Source organism: Formica exsecta, unplaced genomic scaffold (genome assembly GCF_003651465.1).
Source record: "Formica exsecta isolate Colony F162 unplaced genomic scaffold, ASM365146v1 scaffold174, whole genome shotgun sequence".
In the NCBI taxonomy this organism is placed as follows: domain Eukaryota; kingdom Metazoa; phylum Arthropoda; class Insecta; order Hymenoptera; family Formicidae; genus Formica; species Formica exsecta.
This window is the reverse complement of record NW_021849056.1, coordinates 485336-506609: the sequence shown is the minus strand read 5'-3', so window position 1 is coordinate 506609 and position 21274 is coordinate 485336. Positions and strand designations below refer to the sequence as shown.

Genomic DNA, 21274 nt, shown 5'->3' with positions numbered 1-21274 from the left:
TTCCGCTTGTCAGCCCAAGGCCGACATTCTTTCTCTCTCTTTCTTTCTCTAGCGTCGAGAAACAATTTTTTTTTTTTAACTACCTTCGCGCGCTTATCAAAATAAATTTTTTTTTTTTTCTTATCGATGTTTACGCTTCGGTGCTCCGCGCAGTTATTTTTACTCTCGCTCGGGATATTATCGTTCGTTCGACTGTCCATTCACTTATTTTTTCTACGGTTTTGCTCATTCATAAGCTTAATGTAGATAAAAAAAAAAATATATAAAATATAGAATTATAAGCGCTCTTGAATTTTTCGGATTTATTTTTTACGGATAGTTTAGGCCGATTTTTCCTTTTTATTTATTCCACGATATTGCAAAAATCTGCATAAGACAACCGTGGAATTTCCTTCGAAATTCACGTGTAAAATTGTCACTTAGTCTATAGCAAAAATCATCACTGATAAAATCGCTTAGAATCGTAGAAGAGTATAATCCATAAAATTAAACGCTTGAAATATGTAGATAATTGCTAATGAACGTTCAGAGTTCATTACGCATTTACACGATGATACGCAGATTGTGCGTTAGATTCCATTTGGCATTGGTACGATTACATAATTTTTTTTTTTTATATACGGCCGATAATCACGATCGTTGAAATCGCAAACCGTGAACTCGCTGGACGATCTGTGAAAAGATCTATAAAAATTCAGGGTTGGTTAGTAACTAGTTAAATAAGTTAAGTTAAAAAATTAATAACTTTTAATTTAACTTAATTAATTTTAAACGTGTTCCCTTTTAATTTAAACTAGTTATTTTTAAATGTATTAACTTATTAACTCTTTTTATACGAATTAAAATAATTCATCAATATTAAAATCGTATGAAAATAGTTAATCGCAATGCGAATATTTCATTTGTCGTAGAAGTTTGTCGGACGTGTCGACTTGCTGTTGGATAGAGAATTAATTAACTTTTAATTTTAATAAGTTAATAATTTTTTAACTTAACTTTAACTGAATTTTTAATTTTTGTTTAAATAACTTTTAACGTTAACTTAGTTAAAAGAAAAATTAACTTACCCAACCCTGAAAAAATTTAAGGAAAATGAGAAAGAATAAGATTATCATTGAAATACGATCTGACACACATGCATTAATCATTTTCATCTCTGAATATGAACGTTGGGGAAGAGAGAAAAAAAAAATATCCACCTTCTTTGCCTCTCCGTACACATTCTATTTCAAAAATTCAGTTTAAAAACATAACTTCAAATACTCCACAATCCTTTTTATTATTTTGCAGATTATTTTTTTCTTTTTTACTCTTCTTCCTCTTCATCCTCCTTGTCTTCTTCTTTCTTTCTCTCTGTCGCTCTCTCTCTCTCCTTTCCTTTCTTTTTAAGTATTAATAGATTAGTTTAATATATAAGTCGAGCCGTGGACCCGGCGTGCGCCGCCGGTCGAATTAAATTCATACACTGTAACAGTCGTACTCTTTACAATATTCGTACGTAAGTCTTGTAGCAGAGACAAAAGCGCAGGTGCCCTAATCGCACTCGTATTTTTTTTTCTTTTTTCTTCTTTATAATAATTATTCGTATTATATGCTCTCGTCCGTACCTCTGGTGCCGCAAATAAACCCGGAGACTGTGTCGCGGAGGGAATCGATTTTATCATGATATTCATTCAGACTGATACTGTTACTCTTACTCGTATGTGATGTGTACTCGACTGCATTAAATCTCTCTTACAAACGTTCCCAGCCAGACAATATATAAAAAAAGTGTCTCTGAGAAAAATCTTAAATTAAAGACATCCGAAAAATTGGAAATTACTTCGTAATGTCGTCGTTTTCGATGCCATCGAGAAGAGTAAAGGATCCTGATTTAAACTGCTGAAGAAGATCCTTAAATATAACGCGAAGGATATTCCAATCTTTCGTCGTCATCCACTCACGGAGGACTTGGTCCAACGCATGTCCGTGCACCGGGCGATAGCACCAGAGGCCGCGAAGTCCGATAATAGCGCGAAGTACAATTTGTTTGATCCTCTCCAAGTCTCGCATCGTGAGCACTAGCACACCGAAACTACGCAATGAGATCCGGATTTAATTAAGTCCCGAACGTGTGTGTTAAGTGTATAAAATTGTGTTGCAGGACACCTGGATTTACTACACGAAATACCTCCCCGAGCGCGGCGCCGCCGCCGCCGCAGGTGACGGCGGATTCACCCGGGATCTTTCCTTCCATCGAGATAGTCAGGCACGCCTGGCTTCTGAACGTTAATACACAATTGTCGCTGCTGGTAAAACCACTGAATCCGCAAGCGCGCGCGGATACGTCCGCGCGTATCCGTCTTTCGGATCTGAATAAAGATATCTCGCTGCCCCGGCTTCCAGATGATTGAGTTGATATCGCGTGTGTCACGCTCTACTGTAAACGTGGTCCGGTATTGTTTGGAAAAAGTAGTCGGAAATCTAATCGCGTTTCTTATTCTAATTTCGTTTTTTTTTTTTTTTTTAACTTTATGAACACTGCGCGCCGCGATCGGACGAGCCGCGGCTCTCTCTTTCTCTCTTTAACATGATTTCGCGTGGCTGCTCACAAGTCTCTTTTTTTCTCTTTTAAGAAAAATCTCGTTTTGTACTCGCGTCGAGTATAAGTGGTCATCCCTGCGCGCGGCGGCAGGGATAGTCTTTTTTTTTTCCCTCGAATCCATCGCAATATTTTTTTTCTCTTTTTTTCGTTTCTTTTGACCGTATCTACAAATTTTGCTCCTACACAACTTATGAGTTACGCATAGGAAAAGAAGAAAGTATATATATCGATCTCAGTAACATGTACTCTCTATACATGAAAAATATAATTTTCTCATGGCAATACAAAGAAGAATCGTATCGTCGGAATTAGTCACCAGCAACGACCAGAGTATAAGCTAGCTTTTTACAGTACAAAATACAGCTCCTGCACATATGCATAAATATATGTATACACATATGCGCATATATATATATACATATATCTAGTAACGAAGTATTTTCAGCAACATGTAAGGATATATTAAGGTTGGTATATTCTCTCTCCTGTAAGGAGGAAAGAACTCCTCTTTCGTTTGTCGCATGTCCATCAACAGCGAATGTCTATGAACGGCGATAGTATAAACAATATGAATCTATGTTATTAACAATTATATGATTGTACGTACAAAATGTACCAACTTGTACAGACTACCGTGTTTATATGTATATATACACACATATCGTGATGTAGCGATCGTTTCGAACGTATCATACTGGTATTAAATCGCAAGTCGCGTTTCGTTCTCTTTACGCTTGATGAAACCACGTAGAAAGCGCACGTCTTCTCTCTCTTTCGCCCTACTTCGTCGAAGTCGGGGTGGGTGAGTAAAAGACCCGGCATAACTGTATATAAACCCGTAAACACTGACAATCCTACAATTATACATTGCTTTGTCCGTACTTGTACGGAACTAGACGAGTCCGGTATATGGTGGAAGAAAATGATGAAAGAAAAAAGATAAAACAAAAAAAGGCAAAAATGATGTACATATAGTGACTGCTCGGCGAGATCCTCATTACATCCTTACACATTAAAAATTAGCGTTACTAAATCTTATTTTTATGCATTCAGGGCCGGCATGTGTGTTCTCGCTTCTTCCATTTCTCGCTTTCGCTTTCGAATTCATTTTTTCTTTCCTTCTTTTGTCGATTTATGAGTGTCGGCTAGAGAGTTCGAGAGGGAGGACCGGAGAATACAAGATGCGTGGATGCGAAAACTGTTGCGACGTGAGCCTGTGCCTTGGTGATTACTTGTTCATAAACCGTGTCAATGTAAAAAAAAAAAAAGAAAAAAATGTTCCTCTTTGTCTACCCGAGCGCCGAGTATCAGTTTGCTCTTTTATTTCCTTTCTTATGTTTTCATCATATTAGTCGTTTTGTAAAATTTGCTTGGTTCGAACAAATTCGAGGGAACGCGTAAAAGAGAATATCTTGCGCATTATATTTGAACCGCGCGAATATCGCCAGACACGCATTGAATCTCGCGAGACCACATGTTAGAACTTCCTGAAAATCCATACATCTTGCATCGGAAAACAATGCGCATACGAGACAGTTCGAAGGTCAGGGGGACAGAGGACTCATGTCTCTACATTCTAATTCAATCGAATGTTCATAATATTATTATATAGATGTGTATATGTATGCTTTGTGTAGAAAGTGTTTATCATGTACGTGTAATAATGTAAATGTTAAATGTGTTGTTTATAGGAGATGAACCCTGCGCTCATTCACACGTAGCAATACAATGTATATGTGTTGATGTATGTCGGTGTAACAGCAATAAAAACTTAAAGACATCATTAAGAAAAAAAAATCCTTGCGAAGAGAACAACGGTGGGCAGAGAGGGGAAGGAGATTTGGGAATAAAGGGCGAGGAGGGCTGGGGCTTGCCTCCGGGAATTGGGAGCATGGTATATGGTGGCAATTCGAACGATTACGACGACAACGACGACGACGCTTATGGCGACGACGACGATGTCGGCGATACGCGTCCTCTGCGAATTGTACGCGTCAACGAGACATACGTCCGCATCATCCCTACCTAGCTACAATTCCCGGTAGTGGCGCGCGCGACGGTGAACGGCTTATCGTTATCGTTAAGCGAGCGGCACGGATTCCGGTTGTCTCCTACTTCCTGTCATCCTGATCGCATTCGCGGCTTATGTGACCGGTCTTGCCGCAGATGTAGCAAGTCTTGCCACCGGCCTCGGTGCAGTTGCGAGCGATATGGCCCGTCTTGTTGCAATTGTAGCAGCTCTGCATGGCAAAGCGTCCGGAGTCGTTGCCGCCCTCCGGGCAGCTGCGCGCCATGTGACCAGTCTTGTTACAATTGTAACAACTCAATTCCGGTCCCTGTCAGAAAAAATATTATGAATTTGTCTGATACAGTCTCTATGTCATAATGCAGAGTTCCCAACTCTGACCGCAAAGATCCGCTGCAGGCAGGACAGAATATTAAAATGCTGCGAACAATTGGAAATATCTATTTGAATCGCAACAATATACAAACCTGTTGACAGTCTTTAGCGATGTGTCCAACACCGTTGCAACGATAGCAAAGGTCTTGATCCTCCTTGCATTCACGCGCAAAGTGTCCAAATTGGTTGCATTTGAAGCACTTCTCTCGGCCGCGTCCAAAACCACCATCTCTGTCGCGTCCACGATCTCCTCTGCCTCCACCTCCGCCTTGTGGGCACTCCCGTGCAAAGTGGCCCATACGGTTACATTTGTAACACGCACTCGAACTCATCTTCTAATCTGTAATTATACATATATTCAATTATATTTATCTGATATTATTAAACTCTTATATATTTTAATCTCTAATTTTCTCTTATATATTTTAATCTCTACTTTATTCAAATATCGTTGCAATATTAATTTCTGACGTCATATACTGTTTACTTATATATCTCGCATTATGTTTTACGTCATATTCTTAATTAATTTACAATTTTACACATATAAACTACAAGCAATATACACTCGCATTGTTTCACACTCACGGCAGACTTGTCACGTTTATACCGGAGAAATTCCAAACCTACAATATCATTATCCAAACTACAGAATTACAATAATACAATCGCTGAAAAAAAAAAAAAAGGACGAAAATCGCGATCGAATTTCACGTACTCGTGGCCGAGAGTACCCGATTCGCGGACAAATCTGCCATATCTAACGCGCTCGCGCGCGCCTCGCACACATATGTCTCCTGGAACGCGCGCGCGCGCGCGCGTGCGCGGGCACGGAGTGCGATGAACGGACGGCGAGCGCGGGGGAGAGAAGGGGGCGGAGGGGAGATAGACGGGCAGGAAGGCAAGACACGCAGGTGAATGTGCACTTTATAAGCGAGAAGGCCGTGCGAACTCGCTCGCAGGAAGCGCCGGCCGGATAATAGCGCGTTACGAGGCTGCTGCGGCCACTCCGCATGGCGCCGAACGGATCGAAGCGGCGCGCACGCGAAACGCGTTTGATAAAATGGCATCCCTTCTCGCGTCATCGCGAGCCCGAATTCGCCACACGCCTCTGTATATATATATATTAACGGCCGAAGATGGGATAAAACGCGGCGCACACGTGTGCCCCGCGTGTGTCGCGAGGACATTCGGCGCGACGTCGATGATGGCGAATATAGGATAATCGAGGCAGNCGGGGGGGGGGGGGGGGGGGGGAAGAGACACGCACGAGGACGGCGGCGTCGGGTACGTCGACGTACCGGACACCGTTAACGACGACGATAACGAACTCCGCGGTAATCGAATAGTTGGCGGTTTTTTTTTTACCGTTTACTCTGCTCTCCCTCGCTCGCTCAACCGACGACGATCCTCCTACGTTCTTCGCGACGCCGTACAACGTGGCTATGGCTCGGATCCGTTTGCTCGATCTCTCTCTCTCTTTCCGCGTTCGCCCCGCGCCCCCTCCGGACCCCTACCACATTTTCAGCCGGCGGTATGTATATGTGTATATACGTATGTACGTATGTACGCCGCGCGACGTGAAGATGGCATCCGTGAGTGACGCCGCGCGCGCGCTGCGCTTTTTTTGCGCCGGGCACGGAAGGAAAGATCGCGCGTAGACGATGGCGATTGGCGATGCCGCCCGTCGTCGACGACGATGACGACGATGACGCTGCGTCGCGACCGCGCGTTCTGGCGGGCTCGCCTCGTATTTTCTATGTATTTTACTATATGGCAGCGGACACGCGGATGGCGAATCGCGTTCGAGTACGAACGGGGGCCAGGCTCCGAGAGCGACGGGACCACGTGCCGGATTTCGCACGGTCCCCTCGCGATACAGAGAGAGAGCCCGATCTCTCTCCGGCGATGGCGCGACCGTGTGGCGCGTACCGTCCCCCGAGAAGAGATTTTTTGCGGAGATAAACTCACCGTGCCTGTAGATTGATGCGCGATTACCAAAGGGACTCCTACTGCGCTGCTGCGACGACGCGTACGACGACGATGGACCCACGGGAAGCAGTGTTTTCCGTAGGAAAAATCGGACCGACACTCTCCAGCGGACGGCTCGCGGCGACCATTAACTACGAAAGAGATAGACCGGACAATCGCCGCTGCGTTAACCCGCCAAACTCTCGCAACAATGAGCGCCATCTCTTTCCGCCTTTCTCCGCCCCCTTCAGCCCCTCCACCATCATTTTCATCGACGATTCACGCGCTGCCACGATCGATCCAAGCGTCCATTGGCCAGCCCAGGCCAGCCCGCTCCGGCACCATGCTGCGTGACCAATCGCGCGCATATTTTATGCCGCAATGCGATACATAGACACGTCACCCTTAAGCCGGGCTCGGAACATGCTTTTAGCACTATGAACGTGCTCTGTCCTTATTCAACTTTTAAGCCTATCGCTATCGCTATCGCCTAGCATTGTGCGATAGGCTTCAGGGTACCGATCATGTAACTTTTTCCCTAAGGCGGAAACGTGAAAAGTGAAAAATATTAGCATTGAAATCAATGGCAAAATTTTTCACTTTTCAGCCCTAGGGGAAAAGTTACATGATCGATACCCTGAAAGCGATTAATGACGTCATTGCATCGTCTCTGCCAATAAAAGACTCGAATTCATAGTAAAATATAGTGATTAATTGATCGGGTTTAGATTAACCCGTTCATTCAAAAACGCTATAAGTAAAGGCCTCCCGCACAATCAAAAATATAAGGAACAGGGAACAGGTATTAGAGATAAGGAACTGACTTGATTTTTGTTAAAGTAACTTTCTTTTCAATTTTTCAGATTATGTGATGTATACTAGCTAAGAAACTTATTGATTGTATTTTTTATTATACGTTGAACTGCTCTTTGTTCCTCACTCCTTATTTTTAATCGCTAATATCTGTTCCTGTTCCTTATATTTTTGATTGTGCGATGACCCTAAAGCCCGTATCAGACTACGCATTGAAGATTGAAATTCAAGATTTAAGATTAAAATTTGACCAATCAGGACAAAAAAATTTTAGTCCCTTTTGTTCTGATTAGTCAAATTCCAATCTTTAATCTTCAATCTTCAATTTTCAATGCGTAGTCTGATACGGGCATTACAAAGATAAAACGATGCTTTTAGAGCGTAAAGGAGGATTCACATTGCATGCAATTTTCGATGCACGACATCCGATATTCAATAAGAAAATATGTTTTATATAAAACAAATTTTTAGGAAGATTTCCAGCAAGAAACACACAACACAAAATCATATAATTGGGTGTTTTCCAGCAAAAAACGCACGATTGGCTATCAAATATAAAAATTTTCGAGACTTTAAAAATTCTCTATTTGATAGCTTGTTGTGTGACAGTGGTCTAGTTTCCACCGAAGTATTAATTCGCATCTAGCGCGGCGTAGGACCGCGGTTTCCACCGAAGTCATCGGTCCGATTCTGTTTCGGTGCGCATCGAATTTAACGTTTCCATCGACTTAAATTTAGTCCTACGCCGCGATAGATGCGAATTGATACTTACGGTGGAAACTAGACCAGAGAGTGTTCAGCAGAGAAAGCGCTTAGTTATCGTCTTGTCAACACTCAACGTTGATTTGTTGGTTCTAAAAGTAAGAACCAATCGCGTTCGATTGCTACTATGCGGTTTTCTCTGCTGAATGCGGCCATTGTGTTTATCTGTGTTTTCTTGCTGGAAAGCATGAAGGAAGAGTAAGGAGAGTTATCTCGATAGTGTAGAGAGAAAAAAAGTGGTCACGAAAAATGTTCCGTATGTGGCCAGGTTTGCCAAATGGAATGACTTGGACCATTTCGTCGCCATCTTGAATATTCGTACATATATAGTGTTATGTTTAGTTGTATTAGTGATCAGTAAGTGTGTTGGATGACACACTATCATAGACATAGTATATCTAGACCGAGTGTTGAAGAGTGGGAGCCAGAAGATTCAAGATGGCGACGAAATGGTCCAAGTTATTCCATTCGGCAAACCTGGCCACATACGGAACATTTTTCGTGACCACTTTCAATCTAGGTAGATAACTCTCCTTTCTTTTCCTTCATGCTGGAAAGCTACCTCAATCGGGTTTAATATCCATAGTTTTGAAACTGGCCAATCACAGCTACTCCTCTGAAGAATGGAATGATCGTGATTGGTCAGTCTTAAGGCCGTATTACACTATGGATTGCGGACTCGGTTGTAGTTTGCAGTTGAGGTTGAGATTGAGGTTAAGCCCGTATCAGACTACGCATTGAAGATTGAAGATTGAAATTTGACCAATCAGGACAAAGAAGTTGTAGTCCCTTTTGTTCTGATTAGTCAAATTCTGATCAGCCGACAAGCTGCTTTGCTCTGATTGGTCAATCCGCAACTGTCAACCGTAAACCCAACCGCAACCGAGCCCACAACCCGTAGTGTAATATAGCCTTCAGAACGGTTTATCGATCGAAACTCTCAGACAAAAATATCTCGTTATTGTTTAAATGTACATCGTTTTCCTCTATTACAATTAATGTGATCGCAACTGTGATCTGCTATTCGACTAAATTTATTTGAGATCGGAATACTCTCGAGGAAGGACGAGGGAGCAAAAAGCGACAAATGGCGATGCAAAGTTAAAAAATGACAGACTATTCTCGAACACAATTTTAACTTGCGTTGAGAACGAGGTCGGTGATTGCCGGTTATCGGCCACGTCCGTATATCGATATATGCCCGCGAACTGCCATAGATAAACGCCACGTTTATGTCACATACGTACCTAGCGCACGCCGGTCGATAGCGCGTGTTATCACCGTCAGTATCCGGAATCCCGTAGACCCTGTTCCCGAGGACACCCAAGATGTCTCGTGCTCGCGCGGGCGCGTTAATATGCGTCCTCGCGCTCTACGCGTGCACGCTCGTACACGCCGCCGATCTCGTGGACCCGGACCTGGTTGTCAGGAACATCGAACGTCACATCGATCTGCAATCCCAGCTGACCAAGATCACCACCCGCGTGGTTCTGGACAACAATAACAAGGATCGAGCCATTCAGCGCTTTCTCTACTGCCTGGAGGGCGCGCAGAGGGAGTCCCTCAGTTACATCTCGGCACGCGTGGAACCAGGTAAACTGGAGCTCAAGGTCACGCTGATCAAGACGGTCGAGGCGCATCGCGACAAGGTATTCTACTCCATCGATCTCGCCAACAATCTGGCACCTCGACGCACTCTCACCATAGAGGTGGAGACGATACTCACGCACGAGCTGGTACCGCATCCTAAGGAGATTGCCCAGCAGGAGAAACAGCTGGTCAAGTACACGGGAAATGTGTACGCTTATTTACCCTACGCTGTAACCAAGCAGACGACCTATGTGGCTTTGCCATCGCGCAACATTGAAAGCTACACCAAGATCAAACCTGTCTCCCAGACCGGTTCAGCGATAGCTTATGGACCGTTCGAGAAGCAACCACCTTTTGCTTACGAAGAGCTGACAGTGCACTTTGAGAACAACAATAAGTTTCTCACGGTGACTAGGCTTGAGAGAACCATGGAGATCTCTCACTGGGGTAATATAGCTGTCGAAGAGCACATTGACCTCTTGCATACTGGTGCTTTGCTGAAAGGTTCCTTCTCTCGTTATGAGTACGCTCGTGAATCCAAGTCTGGACAGGCCAGCATCCAGAGCTTCGACACCATCTTGCCAGCAGCTGCTTCCGATATCTATTACAGGGACGAGATTGGTAACATCTCCACGTCGCACACCCGCATCAAGAAGGACTCCGTAGAGTTGAATCTGCGGCCAAGATTCCCGCTGTTTGGTGGCTGGAAGACTCGCTACACGATCGGCTATAGCGTACCCAGTTACGAGTACCTGTTTCATTCCGGAGACGAGTACACCCTGGAGATGAGACTGCTGGATCACATCTTCGACGATATGATCGTGGATGAAATAGTTCTGAAGATTATTCTGCCGGAGGGTGCGCGGAATATACAGCTGGAATTACCGTATCCCACGATCCGCTTGGCGGATTCTCTGCACTACACATATCTCGACGTCACCGGACGTCCGGTGGTGTCAGTGACCAAGAAGAATCTGGTGGAGAATCATATCCAAAGTTTCAGGTTGAAGTATACATTCCCACGTCTGCTGATGTTGCAGGAGCCGTTGCTGGTTGTGGTAGCATTGTACCTAATGTTCCTCTTAGTCATAATATACGTGAGACTGGACTTCTCCATCGACAAGGACGAGGCGTCAGAGAGTAAGCTGAGGATCGCCGGACAGTGCGAGAAGATATTGGCCGCTCAGGATCGTCGAGTAACAACCTACAACGAGCTGGACGATCAGCTGGCGTATCTCAAGACGAACAAGGATGCCAACGCGTTTCTGGCCGCGGTGAAGGGCATCAACCAGGACTATAAGGCGGCCACCAGCGCGCTCAACGAGATCGCGCAGAAGCTGAAGGGCGAATCCGGAGATGTGTACGATCGCGTGCAGGAGCTGCAAAAGAGCGATCGTTCCCTCAAGGAGCTCTACAACCAACAGCAGACGCTGTACGTGGATAAACTGGTCCCGGGGAAGATCGGTCGCCAGCAGTTCGTCGAGGCGGAGGCGGCGATCGCCAAGAAGAAGGAGGAGTGCGTCGAGAAGATCAACGCGATCGTAAAGTCGCTCCAGTAATCGCATTCCGCGAACGAATTTGAGAGCAACGATGTGATGTATTTTTGCAATACAGTAATACAAATCTCTATCGCATCTGTTAATATTCCATTCGTGAGAATATAAACGAACTAGGATTCCATAAGTTTACAAATGCATCGAGTCGCGAGAAAAGAAACTCTTATATCTCTGTATCGTAAATTAAGATTTGTAATAAATATGTAGGAAAAGACGTATAATTACGTTTTCGTTGTACCTCCTCTAAGACTGTTGTATCTAAATAAAACAATTGTTGATAACATCTTTCTTCTTCGGACGAATACATAACTATAATATTTTTCTCAATGGATTTTAATTTACAATATTTTTCTCGATTCAATTGCTATCTAAAAAATAAATGTAAGTAAAATTAAATTCAGTTCATTAAATTCTCACAGAAAGCTTTTATTAATAAATATTATAAGATATAAATTAAATTTGTGTTACAGAAAATTTACATATATTATAAAAATAGAAATTAGTGATATAATCTGCGGATATAAATTCCTTAATATCCTCTTCAAAATTCGAAAGATATATCCATCGTTTTATAATCAAACGAAGGAATTAAAATTCGGTAGTCACAGCAATCAGATCGATGTTGTGCGTCTAGACGAATACTACTGCGCATGAAGGCGCAATGTCGGTTAAACGAGTGACACCTGCTAACCTCTCCATCTAATATCGAGCCAAATTCCTCGGGCTCGGATAATTCGCACACGAGCAATTCCTATGCTCGGAGCTAGAATGTCCAATCTACGGAAGTTCATAGGTAAACGTACTTCGATTATCTTTCATGTCTGATCTCGACGAAATCGCGTACTCCATAATTTATCTAGCGTCACGAACACACACCCTCGTGTAAAGGTTATATCGATACAATCAATAATTAATCCATTAAAATCGCTTCTAATCGATACTGTGCGAATTTTTTAATTATCGCATTTTCTGGAAAAATTTTTCTTTATAGTACCTTCGTGTTCCTTGAAACTGAAAAAAAGCATTATTTATTTTAGCATTGTCAATATTTCTTAGTACATGAAGTAAAATATCTCGTATAATTTTCTTGTATTTTTATAGATTGTATAATTCATATTAAAGCAGATTTTTTTATATTAAAAGAAGATGAAGTTGCAATATTTTTTTATCGTTTTAATTGTTATAGATATTGGAGCTAATTTAACGGATTCTATGTACCAAGGCATTTATCATGGATCTCAGAAACATCAGCCAGATTTAGACAAGGTTTTAGAGAGAAGTTGGAAAAATAATCTTTCAAAAATCATTATTACAGCTGGTAGTGTGGAAGAAAGCAAAAAGGCGCTTGAAATAGCAAAACTTGATGGCAAGTTCTCGATATATCTCTTTAAACACACAAAAAATTAACCTAATATAAATCTTTGTCTTTTAAATTGATACATTATTAATAATTTTAACTTTTAATGTGGTTTGTACTAATTTACCATATTACATTAAATTCTTTGTTCTTCTATTGTATCATCTACAAATTGTTAATGGTGATTAATCATATTGCAGACAGACTATATTCAACGGTTGGTTGTCATCCAACCCGTTGCAATGAATTCGAAGAATGTGGCAATCCAGAAGGATACCTTAAAACACTGTCAGATCTGGCGCTAAACAACAAGGATAAGATTGTTGCTATTGGCGAGATGGGCCTGGATTACGACAGATTGAATTTTTGCTCCAAGGAAACCCAAAAGAAGTATTTTGAGATGCAGTTATCGCTGTGTTCCACGCTAAAGTTACCAATGTTCCTACACTGCCGCAATGCTAGTGACGATTTTGTGCGAATTCTGAGGAAGCACAAAAACGAATTGACGCCAGGCGTCGTACATTCGTTCGACGGCAATCCGGAAGACGCTAATTCTATATTACAATTAGGCTTGTACATCGGCGTCAATGGATGGTATGATTGATAGTGCGTGATTCTTGTGAGAGCTCGACAAAGACAGTTGAGGAAAGTTGAGTTGATAACATTGTTTTGGGTTTCAGCTCTCTGAAAACAGAGGAAAATCTTTTTGCGATCACTACCATTCCCTCAGATAGACTCATGATAGAAACTGATTGTCCATGGTGTGAAATCAGGCCGACTCACGCGTCCGCAAAGGATGTTATCACACATTTTCCTTCTGTAAAGAAAGAAAAGTGGCAAGCAGACCAAATGGTTAAAGGACGGAACGAGCCCTGTACGATAGTGTGAGTATCTGTATAGAATAAATCGGTTATAATTGGTTATATTATCGATGGCAATATTTCAATATTTCTTAAAAACAAAGCAAAAGTATGGTATAATGTAAAGATTAAAGAAAACATTGTACCAATATGGAACATTTTTTCTACCAAGTTACAAAATGACATTTAGTTTCGCTCTTGGTTAAAAATTTTATAACAATAATTGTAGTTTTAATATTTTTAAATGATATGTATGTAATTCAATTGCAATTTCTATTTGCAGTCAAATATTGGAAGTCCTAGCACAGATTAGAGACGAGGAAGAAGAGTATCTATGTAATCAAATATACAAGAATACGATGAAACTCTTCTTCCCATATGAATTATAGTGTGCGGTCACTGAACAGACTGCAAAAACGTAAACGCACCTAAAGTGCAGCATTAATGATAGCACATTTGTGGAAGTAATCAGGGATAAAAGCTGTGAATGCATGCGTATAGATGAGAAAAGATATAAAAGAGAAACACGCTGCCGAAATGCTCTGTTGAAGGAGGGAAATGAAGACACTCACTTTTATATACGTAGCTTTATGGAGGTGGCTGTTGTCCACAGATCTCTTCCCATGAAAAACTTTAATATATTCTTGTTAAAATTATATTATATCATCATAATATCGTACTCATATATCGCATTTTGTCACTATTACTACCATCATCTCATTATTATTATTATTTGCGATATTTATTAATATTATTCTGCTATTTCTACAAATATCACTGTTGTCGCTGTTATTGCTCTGACCCATCTCTCTGTGAAGTGATTCTTTTGTTAACTGATTACTATAAATGATCTTATTTTTTTCTAACTTTGGTAGTATGCTCCTTCTCTTTATTACATTTACAAGAAAAGCTGTTACGAAAAACGATGATTTTATTTATGATTACTCAATATAGTCGAATATATTCAATCAATATCCTCAAAATTATAAATGAAAATACAAAATACTAAAGTTCGCATTTTTGCGTATACAGAGACCTATAGATATATTATACATAGGTATATATTACTTATCAAGAATGATTTCAAAAAATGATAAAGTATTTATCTTAATAAAAAAATGTCGCGATTAATCATGTTTACCAGAAGGTCACAAAATTTTCTTCGTCAGGACCAACCAAAATAAGATGCTCTCTTTTTGAGATATCACAGGTAAAATGGCCGACGTGTTCGTGATCTTCGAAAGCATATATGTAAAGTTTCCATGTCATAAATAATAAATGCAGAAGTGCGTGGATAGATGGAGATTTCGTTATCAACGCAATAATTGTTCGTAGAGCAAACCAATGGATTTTATTCATGGCACTTTGGAGAGAGTCTGCACTTTCTCATATACCCAATCGTATGTTTGACTGGCGTACGACTGCGTCGTATCGAAAGCCCATATAGCGTAATTCCGGAGATTATCCGGACTAAGTTTACCCCTGAAGACAGAAAGAGAAAATACACATGATCAGATATTCGAGTGATATATGCAGCTTTTATATAAGTGTAACACTTACACAAAGACATTCTTCTCCAACCACTGTATCGTTGTAGTAGAATATTCAATAACTTTCTCTCCAATCAGAATGAAGGAAACTTTCACAAACTCCAGTGCTTGACAACTTTTAGATTTAAATTCTTCTATAATACCTGGAGCGTAATGTTCAATCTGTGCAAGAAAGAATTCTATATAAGTATTATCAAAGCTGTATACATACAATAAAATATTTAAGATTTCTATTAAACTTACCGTGTCGACAACTATAGGTATATTTTTTTCGACATATGTTGCAACATTGCTATATAGTCTAACAGAAATATTTCTTATTATAAGGTAGACATCACCAGCCAATTTAACATACGGCGTACTTAAGTCTACAATAGCTTTATAATATTCCGGTGAGCTATCTTTAATTGCTTTGTGTCCTGCGGACCAATATAACTTTATGGTAGCCCATGATTTTTCTATATATTTCAATATTCCATTAGTTTTCAAGAACTTTCCAATTTGGGACGCTATAATACATAAATGCCAATGTATAATCAAATAAAAGATTAATTCGTATCTCCAATTTAATTACAAGAGAAATTAGTACAGAGAGATAGAAGTATTAATGGGCATGATGTTTATGATAGCAATGGAAGTTTTTGCCAATCAATCATGACAATTTGATTAGTCACGCCATTGTGAAAATTATATGTGATAATGAAATTGTATTCCTCTGAACAAAAATTTTACATAAAGTCAATTGTAAAAATTTAAAAACAAATGAGAGAACAATCATCTTTTTAAATGACAAGCATGATATGAAATAAGAAGCAAATAGAGAGTGACTAGTGTTGTTTGCAAGAGATCCTTACCCTCAAAGGAGCCATGCTTCTGTGTATCGTATGCTACAATAGCACCAATAAGCATTAATAGAAGGAGACTGGCAGATCTCCATGGAAAACTGCGACGTGTGGAAGAGGTCATTTTCTTCAATAATGTCTGAAAGAATAAATAATGAAATCAGTTTCTAAAAAATTTATTTTATTCCAAAGTTTGAGCGAAAATCATCTTTGAGAGATCTGCTCAAACGTCACCCGAAGATATCGCTTTTCTATCAACATATGTTTCTCGCGTTGATTTATTTTATGCACGAGAATGAATTTCAATTGATTGTAATAAATAAAACTATGTCATATCTACAAAAGCAATCGCGATCATCGTGCTTATCAGAAGTGAAATATATATGCGAGAGAGAAACTATACTTCGTAAAGACGTAAGATTTTGAAAGGACTTTGAAACCATGATTATGTGGAAACTAATGAACAATAGTTAATCACGATAACATCCTTTCTTATCTATATTATTTCGACAAATCAACCTGTCATCGACATGTTGGAAAAATACAGCTGAATCAGCCCACGATCTTTCATCTCGAGCGCGATTTCCATCACATAAATAATTACAATTGTGTCGAAAGTGTAGGAGATTACGAGAGACACACACACACACACACACACTCTCATATATATATATACACACAGATGCGCGCGAGATTTTATCTTACTTGCGGAAAATCGAGAGGTGTGAAAGGCGTTATGTATAATAAGCTTCTCCGATCCCGGTCCGCGACGTGCTCCGAAAAAAAAGAAAAACGTGCAGAGACACGAACGATGTCAGTGTCGTATAGCTGATCGCGTCGTGAGGGGGCAACGATCAATAAGTCGTGTGCACTCCCGAAAACAGCTACCTAACCTGCGAGAGCAGATGGAGTTTGTTCGAATCGAGCCCGCCACCTCTCGCCGTCGAACAGGGACGAAACTACCCGAGAGAGCCGAGAGGGTTCTAGAAATCCACGGTCGATCAAACGTCAAACGTCAAACGTCAAACGTGGCGCCGAGGAATTTCTCCGGCTCTTTCGCGGCACGAATCTCCTCGCTAAAACTCTCGAAATTCTCCGCGAAATTCTTCTAGATCGCGAAGAAGCACGTCGCGAACAAATCTATATTATATGAAAAATATTTGTAGAAATAAATATAAATATACCTTTTCGATCGCGCACTATGATCTCTATTGAAAACCTATAATTACACTAAGTTAGTAATGGAGAATCGTTACTTAATTTTAATTTTAACTCGCGTGATCTTCGATGTCTCGTAGATAAGTCATTCCTCTTCGGAGAAGTCAAATAGAATGACGCGCGATGTTTACGGAACGAATAGCTTATCGTGGAACATATATGTCGAGAGATAGAGAGAGCAAAACACACATACACACACGTATTTATATATACATATATATGTATATATATATATAACGTATATATTTGACAATACCAATTTGTAAAAACTTCGAAGAATTTAATTTATAATAGATATCGATGCTACGGGAAGTTCAACTTGTTGATACACATATTATGTATACGTGGTTCTCGAGGACGTGGAATAATGACGTACTGCGTAGAATATCACGTACTGACGGAGATTGGGACGTGTAAATTGCGAGTCTAATCAGCGACGACGTTTCACGAAGCGCGTCTATCGACCATGACGCTTCCTATTTTATTTATATCGATCAGGAATTGGTATACTTTCTCTAAGAGTTGCTACCTATTTATAACTGAATTCTTAATGTCATTCAATTTCATGTATACTGTGTTTTCTAATTTTGCACAAATCACTTTCATCTAACTTTTTACGTTTTCCTTTCTCTTCCCTCAAAAACTATATAAATAAATATAATTAAATATAATTAATTTGTAAATGTATAGAGAGATATTTCATGATAATATTGAATGGAATCTTCATATAACATGAGATTTAAGGGACCAATCAAATTTACATTTAAATATATCTATGTTACATTTGCAGAGTGCAAATATGATGATGAATTGAAAGTTGTTTGCTTGGTAAGTGCGAGAAAATTCGTTAAAATCCATATAAATCTAGGACAATTCAGTGAAGAGGAGAAATGCTTTCCAAATTTAATTGTCCATAATCTGTCAAAGTGAATAAGTTTTTTACGCGCTCGCACACCACAAGTTATATGAAATACCGCGAGACACGCAACGTATTAAATTAGATGCAAATTTATGTTCGTTACCTATTTGCGCACAATCGTTGTTAGAGGCCGAGTGTGGCGGAATGTCATGCTCCGGAATTTACGACGTAATTGATTTTAATAACTAGTAATTTTTTTTACCCGCTGTTCCTGTGCGTTTATCGACGCCTGCATAGCTCTTGTAAACACACAAATATATACGACTCCAATAAAAAGCAGTCTTTTTATGACTCACTGCTTGTACAATAATGAAGAAAATACATATCCGTTGCACTCATTACTCGAGTAAATGCAAAGAAACGATTATAACTTTCACTCATTTAAAAATAAACAGATAATTAATTTTTTTTTTTTTTATACAATAACGGAGAAACAATTTCTTTTTAACTAACATTTATACGGTGATTATTAATTATGTTAAATATTTTTTTATTCTCTACACTCTACACAGAAAAAAAGAGGTATATCATATATTTATATTAAAATGGACTTGGAAGACACTTTAAATTACAATCGAAAACACGACATATTATCAGATATTGCAGTCGATTGATAAAAATAAATATGCACATTATTGAGTGCTGTGTTCACGTTTTTTTTCAACAGTTTAGTTATAAATTCATTTGTACTATATTTTGAAAGCACAACTTGTGCTTATAATATTTTATATTATGATAAAGTTTTGTAAATAAAATAATGCATAAAACTCACCTGAGATGTTTTTTTGCATACAAGCGCCAAATTTTCGTCTTTGGCTTTTTTCCATTTTTCATTATTGTTTTGGATAAATCCGAGAGTTTCTTTCAAGTGCTTAGCTTTGAACTTTGTTTGCAAATTAGGTAAATTCGTATCTATAAAAATGATTTTGTGTAAATACATCCATTCATTTTGAAATCTGAAAAGCGCAGATACTCACCGATATACGCCAGAAGGAGACTGGATTGATATAAATGCTTGGTATAAATAGAACTCCAAATAGTAAAACAAAGAGGTTCCGTGACGAGGCAGTCTGCGAGAGCTTTAACTAACTCATGTCTATAGTTCGGATCTGACTTTTGCGATACTTTTCCCATTAACATCTCGAATAATTTCGTGTAACTTATATCCTTGTTCCTGAACAATATCGACTGCAAAAGATATTATTTAATTCGTCTCATGGCTGTTACCCAAACGTATCGGCAAGTTTAATACATACATCTCGTGCCGTTTACATAATTAATCTCAAATGCGCATTACTTACTCGCAACTTGTCGATACTCATGCTAATCTCTTTTCCCAGATTCGCCGGTTGTATATTTTGAAATCTTTGAGAGTAGGTGTCCATAATAATATCCAGATACAGATCCAAACTGAGATCGTGAACGTTATTGTGACCGAAAACGAGATCGTTGAGAATCTGTACGACGTAGCTGGAGTAACTCTTCGTTTCCAGCATCGGCGACATTATCTCGTGCCAAATCTTCAGGCCGACCGCCAGATTCTTTTTGCCGGCCTGCGACCATGCCCACAACAAAGACAAGCCAATGTTCTTCCTGTTTTCGTAAGAGTTCCTTACGCTAATCAATTTGGAAATATTGGCGGCGGTCATCTCGGGATTTAAATGCGCTAGCAACTGTAAAAATATCTTATGTCCGATAACGGGGATGCCTTTGACCATGTCGGTGGCCATCGCCGTAAGAGTATTCTCGTAAAAAATTTGTATAGTCTGTTGCCCCGCCATTTCTACTGCCTGTTCAAATATGGAAGAGATTGCTTTAGGTACTAGACTTAATGGATAATCCTTGGGTTTTCCTGAGAATATTGTGTCTTCCTTGCTAATGGGTATCTTGATGTTGAGGAAAGCATCCAGTTCCTTCAACCAGAGCAAGGGAGCTTCAGGGAATCTGATTTGCGCAGTGGTCAGAAGTTCATTGAGCTCTTGCACACTGATCTGCGTACATTATAAGAAATTAATGCATAATTCAATATGTTTGCGCTTTCGCAAAAAAAATTTTTTTTGTTAAAGTATAATATAAGAATGAAATTGGTTTAATATATTAAATGCACAGATAAAAAATTAATAGTAACTATGCTTCTACATGTCTATTTTAAATCAAAAGCAGTCTTACTGCATTTAATGCATCCTTAATAGTTTTTGGAGGTTTTTCCTTTGGCTCTTGTTTCTTCTTCTCAGTTTGCTGCTGCTGTTTTTGTTGCTGTTGCTGCTTCTTCTTCTCCTCATTCTCCTTTGTTTTGTGTTCTTTCCCTTGTGCCTTAGCAGGCTTCTTATTCTCCTTGTTTCCATCTAGATTGTCATACAGTGTCTTAACTTGACTCAATGGTACTAAAATCAAACATAAATTCAATCAGATAACTTTCTTGATATATCAGAGCAAAAAATTGACGCTATTTTATAAAATAATGATAATTCAAAGTGATTTGTCACAAACTGTAAATATATCACATGTTTTTTGCATTATTTTGTAATAAGAAAGAGTAATAGCAGAATGAATCGTTTGCAAAAAAGTACATACATTAGTACCATATTGCAATCGTTTTTTTCAAGCATAGTCGGTCGGTTGTTCACTTGGATTCCACAATTTTTATCTTGCAATTGTATAGACAAAGTTGTGACAAGTTGGAGCAAAGTTAAAAGAAAAGTTATAAAATCGAATTGTCAAGTAGGTATAGGTAGGTTATGACAGATGACTTACAGAAATCCTCAACTTTCGGCGCATTCTCGATAAATTTCTTCTTCTCGGCCTTCGTGAGCTTGCTGGACTTGTCGTTTCCCCTGTCCTTCTTCCTGCT

General features: G+C 39.7%; 4 protein-coding genes across 6 annotated transcripts in view; 2 read left to right on the top strand and 2 right to left on the bottom strand.

Annotated features, from left to right (window-relative positions):
• Positions 1-2490: 2490 nt before the first annotated feature.
• LOC115233372 (CCHC-type zinc finger protein CG3800) lies at positions 2491-7128 on the bottom strand. 3 transcript variants are annotated; one of them, XM_029803741.1, is made up of 3 exons: positions 6957-7128; positions 5078-5325; positions 2491-4920 (listed from the first exon to the last, which is right to left on the bottom strand). In XM_029803741.1, the coding sequence occupies exons 2-3, from the start codon at positions 5315-5317 to the stop codon at positions 4696-4698; spliced, it is 465 nt and encodes a 154-aa protein (XP_029659601.1). In that variant the 5' UTR covers positions 5318-5325; positions 6957-7128; the 3' UTR covers positions 2491-4695. The 3 variants fall into 3 exon arrangements, with proteins under 3 accessions (XP_029659601.1, XP_029659602.1, XP_029659603.1); XM_029803742.1 differs by lacking the exon at positions 6957-7128 and adding an exon at positions 6354-6575; XM_029803743.1 differs by lacking the exon at positions 6957-7128 and adding an exon at positions 5574-5727.
• Positions 7129-9475: 2347 nt separating this feature from the next.
• LOC115233377 (dolichyl-diphosphooligosaccharide--protein glycosyltransferase subunit 1) lies at positions 9476-11960 on the top strand. Its single transcript, XM_029803752.1, has one exon. It carries the CDS (start codon positions 9860-9862, stop codon positions 11678-11680), a length of 1821 nt encoding a protein of 606 aa, XP_029659612.1. The 5' UTR covers positions 9476-9859; the 3' UTR covers positions 11681-11960.
• Positions 11961-12342: 382 nt separating this feature from the next.
• Positions 12343-14666, top strand: LOC115233378 (putative deoxyribonuclease TATDN1). Its single transcript, XM_029803753.1, has 5 exons — positions 12343-12470; positions 12864-13043; positions 13235-13628; positions 13715-13918; positions 14178-14666. Exons 1-5 carry the CDS (start codon positions 12431-12433, stop codon positions 14281-14283), a joined length of 924 nt encoding a protein of 307 aa, XP_029659613.1. The 5' UTR covers positions 12343-12430; the 3' UTR covers positions 14284-14666.
• A 145-nt stretch (positions 14667-14811) lies between these two features.
• LOC115233396 (transmembrane protein 214-A-like) overlaps positions 14812-21274 on the bottom strand; it is a 7562-nt gene continuing 1099 nt past the window's right edge. The window contains exons 2-10 of the mRNA XM_029803783.1: positions 21178-21269; positions 20593-20807; positions 19725-20414; positions 19401-19611; positions 19196-19335; positions 16299-16425; positions 15688-15953; positions 15455-15606; positions 14812-15376 (exon numbers count right to left, since the gene is read on the bottom strand). Of these exons, the coding sequence (XP_029659643.1) occupies positions 15250-15376; positions 15455-15606; positions 15688-15953; positions 16299-16425; positions 19196-19335; positions 19401-19611; positions 19725-20414; positions 20593-20807; positions 21178-21269 (2020 nt within the window). The 3' untranslated portion in view covers positions 14812-15249. The remainder of the gene's footprint in view (positions 15377-15454; positions 15607-15687; positions 15954-16298; positions 16426-19195; positions 19336-19400; positions 19612-19724; positions 20415-20592; positions 20808-21177; positions 21270-21274) is intronic.